The following is a 7,488-nucleotide window of genomic DNA, read 5'->3' as shown; positions in this document are numbered from 1 at the left end:
CATCTCATCAGGCTGACATGCCACACTTGTATCTGGCCCACAGCCTTGGAATAAAATTCTGTTTATTCTGCTGCTAGAAAGTCTGGTAAGTGGGAGGCTGTTCTGCATGGCTTTGCCATTCAGTCAGTTCGTTCTCTTGCATGATAGATCTGGAAATTTAGCATTATCAGATTTTTTTCATGTATATACTAGGGGGCGAGTTCTGCTGTGGAGTAAACAGTGTTTCACCTGCTAAGGCTGGAGCTGAATTTACCCAGTTTTGGTGCAGTGACTTTTAACATGTGCGAGGGAACACATTTTGATGACCTGTTGATTTACTCTTATAATGGAAATGAGGGATTTCATTGGACTGATACGATGGAGAGGAATACAGTTTGATAATATTGCAGGCTTTTAGTGGATAAAGGCTACCAACTGCAATAATTGCTGTATTTTACATGCATGTCCTAAAAGCTCATATTTGTATCTCTTGAAGCAACAGGCATGTTCCTGGAGAAATACATATTCGTATAGTCTATGTGGACAGATATCTCTGATTCGTGCACTGTTCTTGCTTACTTGTAGCCCCACAAGCACAAACTGGTCACTACCACCACATAAAAAGACTTGTTTTTTCAGTAGCAGGATACTTCTGTACTGAGTTGTACCGCTAGCTCAAAAATACTCTGAATTTCTCTAGGACCCAGCTGGATACAAGCATGCACGCACTGTCCTTTGCCAACATTCATGCACCTGCTTTGTCACTGCTAGCATTTGTGTCACTGCTAGCATTGCAAATCCAGAGTTGTTCTTGGCTGCAACTACCTTTCCATTCTGTGACTTCTGGGTCACATTAATGTGCAAAGGTATATTGGGAACTGAGTCTTAACTGCAATTCTTTGATTTCCCCATTGAAAAACAAAACAAAAAAACCCAAACAAAAAGGACTAGTAAAATTTGGTTTGAAAATGTCCCCTTACACCCCCAGCCAGGGTTTGACTACATCAAGCTAGATGAGAGGACAACCAAAGAGGTCACTGTGGTTTGCCCCATTGAACTTTGCACTGCTACTACTGGCATGTGAGAGAACCCTCCTGCAAGCTGGTAATATCATGAGTTGTTTTTTTTTTAAACTGCACTCAACAGGAAATGAAGTGCCATTTAAAGTTATCCAATCAGCTTTTGTATCTTTTCTCCACTTCTTGTTTGGTTTATCTGCTCTCTTCCTGTTCAACTACTCACTTTCATCTGGTTAGCAAGAGCTGAGTGATGGTTCAAGAGGATTGACTGATGAGGGGAATGATATGTATGTAGTATAAATCATCTCTGTGTGTTTTTGTGCAGAAGGCGGATGGAACATGTAACACAAACTTCAAAACTACGAAGACACAGGAGCAAGTTCTACAAGTTTTTGTGGAATTCATTGAGGGAAACACAACTATTCTGGTGAGGCTGAACTCTTCAGGTTCACTGATCTTTGACTTGATGAACTTGCTTCAGGGCCACGTGTCCTCTGGTATGAGAAAGATCAATTAAACTATAAAGGAAGAAAATGGTTTGGACTTCCATTCCCTCTCAGCAGATGGAGTGGACATGGGGACTTGGTGGGCTATGAGAGTAGTTGGCTGAGACCAGTTCTGGCAGCTCTTGCCATGAGTTCACCTGAAGTTCCTTATGCTAGCAAAACATCGGTTAAGCTAACTTATGACTTGCCATCAGCTTCAACCATGAGTGTTAGATGCAGCAGGGGGATGATGATGTCTAAGCAAGGATTGTGTTGGCAGGAAAACTTGTGATTTGGGAATTCAGTCTGGAGAGGATAAAACCAGAGCATGGGGGCAGGAAGTGAGACTGGTGGCTGGCTGTGCTCCTATGTGTGAGACTCGCCTCAAAGAGCAACTCGTGTATGCTACTTCACGGGCAGCACCGCAGGCATGTGGTAGATGGCATAACATGTCTCTTGTCTTTGGAACTTCAAAGGATGCCATAGTGTTTTGCTGCAGTGTAGAAGCCATTGTGAAGGCAGATCAGCCCTCCAGGAGGAGCATGCTTGGTAACACAGGGCAGCATTAAAAGCGTATACTAGAGCTTTGTGTATTGGGCCTTGATTTTTTTTTTTTTTAAATTCCCTTCCCCCCGCCCCCTCCGCCCAACACAGTTGGAGCTCCTTGTCTCTCTAACACAATTTCATTCTCTCTTCACTGTGGAGAACTGAAAGATTTTTAATTGCTTGAAACTTTTTTCTCTTTATTAAAAAGAAAAAGAAAAAAAAAGAGGGATGCAGAAGGGTGCAGCCAGATGCTACCTCACTGCATCTGAAGCAAGACAGATAAGTATGCTTGCTGTGACACATGCGGCAGAGGAACTCCAGTCTGTTCATTCACTATGAAAGCCTGTTGAAGTGTATTTTCAGATTGACTTTCAAATGATGAACGTGTTGTTTTGAAGGACTTCTAGCCTAAATTTAACATGATCTCTTCATTATATTGACTCTTGTAAACAGAGTATCTTCATTCATTCTTTACTTAAATGTTTACGGGTTATTTTTTTCTCCTCTTCCTCCAGAAAAAATACCTCAAGCGTCTGCAGGAAATTCATATCATTCTTGAGTCCTCAGACTTCTTCAAGCGACATGAGGTGAGCAGTGAGTGTAATGCTGTGGAGGTGCATTGCTGCTTCGTTTGGTCATTCAGATGTACTTCAGAATAGCCTGCTGTATTAGTAGAAAGGAGTTTGTAGTAGAAGAAAACTACTTGTTGTTGTTAACAACACAGATACCTCAAAGCCTTCATTGCAGTGATACAGATGATTAAACCAGTTGTGGAATAATAAATCGTCCCATCTTTGTAACATCCCAGCACTTATAGCTTTGGACCACAGCAGGGAATGGTTTATTAGTACCAGTTTCCTGTGGTTTCTCTGATCTCGGAGTGTTCCAGTGGGAATCTTTACGGGGGAATGGTAATGTGGAAGCTTGCATTTGGTACAGTAGCATTCAGTTGTAGTTTGACAATGAAGACTTTATTAGTTATACTGGATTTACGCTGAAACACCGTATAATTCTGCTCTATATGTTCTCCTTGTATGCTTTGCCGTGGAGAAGGCATCATTAGCATTGTAAGTTATGCTTGTTACAGCTCCAGATTCTGAGATCAGATATTTTGTTTTACCTTGTTGATTTCCTCTTGTCACTAGAGGCATTTTTGTTAATCACGAGTCATGGTATTTCTTTGAAAGTAGTCACTGGCTTTTGTTGAATTGTTCAAATTGAGACCTGCTGCCAAGTAAGCTGGAGAATTGCTTTTCTTCCCTTTGTCTACTTGGGTCCCTTTTCCCATCTACAGGCCCATTTATACATTACTGATTAATATGGTTTTGCAAATTGGGCATGTAAATTGTCAATGTATAAGCGCAACCCAAAAGTTTGTTGGGTCACAGGTGAGGAGGTCATCTGAGGAGGTAATCTTCTTAGTGGGAAGCGTTAAGTGATGGGAGAGAGCTAAAGATGTGTTTTTAACCACATCATCTCAATCTGTCTTCCAGGTCGTTGGAAGTTCACTACTCTTTGTACACGATGGCAGTGGGAATGCCAATGTGTGGCTGATCGATTTTGGAAAGACCACCCTTCTCCCTGATGGGCAGACACTGGATCACAGGATCCCCTGGCAAGAAGGCAACAGGGAGGATGGGTACTTGTTGGGACTGGACAATTTGATTGGCATCTTGGAAAGCATCACTGAAAGATGAGTTGAGAATGGCACAAAACTTGCAGGGCTGCTCTGAAACTTTCTGCTCTGCTGGGATCACTCAGTTAGAAGGAAACCTTTAACTCCCTCCAAACTCCTGAGGTCATCAGTACAGAGGGAGCTGCATCCGGAACCCAGCAGTTAGTCATCAAAATGACTTTGCATTGGCCCTCTATGAACCTAAATAACTCCAGATTGGTCTGTATTGCACCAGCCTAACTTCAGACTGGTCCTCAGAGACTGAAGATCTCCATACTCCGGAATCACACCAGCATGAGTCAAGAGATCTGTATGGTAAACCAGAATGATTCTGATTTCTGGCAAACAGATGGGACTCCAAATTACCTCTTAGTGAACCAGAGCAAGTGCGTGGGGATTCAGGGTAGAAATAACAATTTTTCAGGGAACTGCATAGTTTTGAAACCAGCAAGAGTGTTGGTTTTTTTCCCCCCTCCGAATTCTAAGTCTCCTTGACTCTGTGTACACTATAGGTTGGACCAACAACTTCTGCTGCATTGTGTTACAGTGTGCACAAGGTGGAAATGGGTGATAATCACAAGAAACCTAGAGCAAAGGGAGACAGCAGTTTGTAGTGGCTGGATGTGGTAACTGCTGTTGACCATTCCTCCTCTTCCCTACCCTAGCCTCGATTCACTTCTGTCCAAGAACAGCCTTTGCTTTTATGTAGCCTCTCAGGAGATTACAAATACTCTAGGGAGAGAATAGCAGCCTATTGTCTCCAAAAACATTTGACTTTCAGACTGGGTGGGCTGCTGGAAAAGTGCCTGGCTTGGCAAGTTTGGCCTCTTGCAGCTGAACTGCAGTTCTGAAAATCAGTAATGGCTTTCGCACGCAGACCAGGGAACTAAGGGTTTTTTTCCAAGGCTTGTTTATTTTTCAAGACAAAACCCCTATGCATGTGCACACACACGCTCACACTAGTAGCCAGCAACCAATGTGATCTCTTAAGATCATGGTTTGACTGTCTCCTAATGCACATGACTTGTTGGCCATGTTCCTGTTCCCACATACGATGCGGTCACTTAAGTATATAGACTGGCGCAGTGATCAGGAGGGTAATGTTTCTGCATTCACAACATTACACTAATGATGAGATAATTCCCAGGCATCCTTCCTCCAAGGTATCAGCTGTTAACTCAGGGCAGTTTGGGGGAAGGAATGTCAATATATCACATCCCCTAGTCCCTGTCTGGAATTGCAGGGCCACCTGTGGTTCATTCTTTTGCTGTGGCCCAGGCACAGCCACAGAAAATTTACAGTGTTTAGGTGAAAATCAAGGAAGACTGAAGTGATTTCTTGTAATGGCTTCACATATCTTCTCTCTTGGTTGCTTCTAGTCACTTGAACAGTTCTTTAAATACTAGCAGTATAAATACTATCAGTATTCACATGTTCACTCACATTCCAGGTTTTAACATTAATAATGTGATGATGCAGTTTTCAAAATGAGGACAAGACTTATGTTACTATTTGGTTGTTAATCTCCTTTCCACATCTAAAGCTGGTAATGCACATTGATCAGAAATTGCTGTCTTTTGCCAGTGTCCTATGTTCAGAAGAGATTCTGAGAACGTCAGGATACATGAAGGTGACTCCATGCTTTGGGAAACTGCTGTTTCAATAATAATCGTGATCATGAGCAAAAAAAGACTGTAGAGTCCAGATCTGGAATGAAACGTATCTATAACATTTGTAATTAGAATTGAACAGCCTAAAATAATTTCTAAAAGGAGTTACTTTAGATAACACACTACTGTACTAAGAGATCAGTCAGATTTAGTAACTTTTTCATCACCTCTAAACAAAACAGCAGTATTAAAAATGCAAGCTCAGTTGTGACCTAAAAGTTTAGACGACATGGAGTGGGTATTCTGTAGGAAGTAATGACACATGGAAACATTTCATCCTAAAACAGAAGCTGTTTGAAACTGTTAATTATTTTTGCAGTTCACTGCAAATTCAGACTTCTTCTGTAGCCTCCCAGAGTCCCTCTCAGTTCTATTTTCCTGATAGTATGTTAATGAATTTTCCACTCAGATGTTTCAGAGCTTACACTTTTTTTTTAAAGTGACAGCGAGCCTTCAATAGAGAGCACAGATATTATCAGTCCAGATGCCTCCTAACTTTTGAACTGCTATGCGATAACAAATAAATCTGTGGTGAATTTCATACAATTAAAAAAAAAAATCTTCCTCCTTTCCGGCAGCCAACAGGTAAGCCATTGGTGAGCAGTGCTTAAGGAGAATAGGAATTAAATAGGTCTCACAGGGGAGGACTTTAATAACAATACCTTTTCTATGAGACCTGCAGTTGCAAGCAGTCTTACCGTAATAAAAAGAAAAATTAGAAAAGTTAGAAATGACACTGTTAAGGTGATACAATTCATTAGTGGTTTGCCTAATTAATCTTCAGAGTTAAATTCTTTTTCTGTTACCACATATGTGAATCTTTTGCACCCATGTAACTTATTTTCTAGAGGGGAGATTTGGAGGGTAAAAGCTGATGCTCAAATGTCAGTTGAGAATTTGAGACAAACTTTTAGAATGACTGTCCAGTTCTAAAGGAGAACTAGAAGCAACGTGGCAGCGGTAGCTTCAAAAAACCCAAGTGCTGCTTAGCACCTGGATGGTTTGCAGTATGTGGTTTTGGGGGGAAAACACAGAGAATGATCCATTCCTCTGCAGTAGTTGAAAACGTCAGGGAGAAAAGAAAACCTCTGCTATAGCAGACCTTGGTCTGGAAACTCATTCTAGATGATAAATAGTTCTAGCAAGTTAGTTTTGAAATGGCCCTTTGGCTTGCCAAGGGTTTAGAAGGGAAGAAGCCACCATCTTCTGCTGCTGTTATGGGAAAGGAGAAAAGGAGGCAGCTTTTCATTAGCAAACTGCAAGTGTAGGACTGGAGCTCTAAGGGGCTGGAGGCTACGAGCTCATGAGCAAACTACCACAGGGTAAGTTAGATACCTTGATTCACATCAGATGGCCCAGAGTGCCTGTCTGTGCACACTCACTTGCTCGTGTGAGGAAGCAGCATAGCCTTCTTTCACTATGGAGTAAGTTGCCTTGAATAAGCTTATATTTACCAGAGAGTCAACATGATGCCTTTGCACAGGCATATAACATAGAAGAGCTGATGCATGATAACCAAGGTACTTGTTTACATACAAGTCCAGAATGTAGTTCTTTAATGCCTCTGCTGAGATATTGTCTCACTCCGGAGACACCGAGAGCACGTGTGTTTCCACAGCATGGTAAGATATGCTGGCCCATAGAGGCACTTTGGTGCTGAACAGCTAACCTCTGACTTAGGCACCAGGGTCTTTAAACGCACTAGTTGGATGCAGCACTGCTTACTGCTCTGCTGCATTGCGTTCCTGCGTGAATCTATCAGTAGGACTTCCCTCCCTCAATTTTGGCAGTGACTTGGTTTTTTGGCCTTCGACAACTATCCTAGGCCTCAGTTTTGTTCCCATTTTACAGATGGGGATAGTACCTACTTACCTCACAGGAATGGTGTGAGGCTGTCCTTCATTATTGCTTGCAAGATGCTGTGAGATTCTTTGGAGGAAGGTGCAATATAGAAGGAAATGCACAAAGAGATACATCAGCAAAGTTTAAAAATGGTGGGTGTTGGGGCCCCACAAGGATATAAATTTGGATGAAATTTAGTCAATGCGGTAAAAATTAAATCCCTCTTAATTTTACACGGGGGAAATCCACTTAACGTCTGATCCAGTTCCTAT

The 7,488-nt window shown here is 41.9% G+C and overlaps 1 protein-coding gene across 1 annotated transcript in view; it reads left to right on the top strand.

The window, feature by feature from the left end:
* ITPKA (inositol-trisphosphate 3-kinase A) overlaps positions 1–6,615 on the top strand; it is a 14,734-nt gene extending 8,119 nt beyond the window's left edge. The window contains exons 5-7 of the mRNA XM_009319260.1: positions 1,324–1,425; positions 2,545–2,616; positions 3,523–6,615. Of these exons, the coding sequence (XP_009317535.1) occupies positions 1,324–1,425; positions 2,545–2,616; positions 3,523–3,726 (378 nt within the window). The 3' untranslated portion in view covers positions 3,727–6,615. The remainder of the gene's footprint in view (positions 1–1,323; positions 1,426–2,544; positions 2,617–3,522) is intronic.
* Positions 6,616–7,488: the final 873 nt, after the last annotated feature.

The sequence above is a fragment of the Pygoscelis adeliae genome, unplaced genomic scaffold (genome assembly GCF_000699105.1).
Source record: "Pygoscelis adeliae isolate BGI_AS28 unplaced genomic scaffold, ASM69910v1 Scaffold22, whole genome shotgun sequence".
In the NCBI taxonomy this organism is placed as follows: Eukaryota; Metazoa; Chordata; class Aves; order Sphenisciformes; family Spheniscidae; genus Pygoscelis; species Pygoscelis adeliae.
This window is presented reverse-complemented; position numbering and strand designations above follow the sequence as displayed.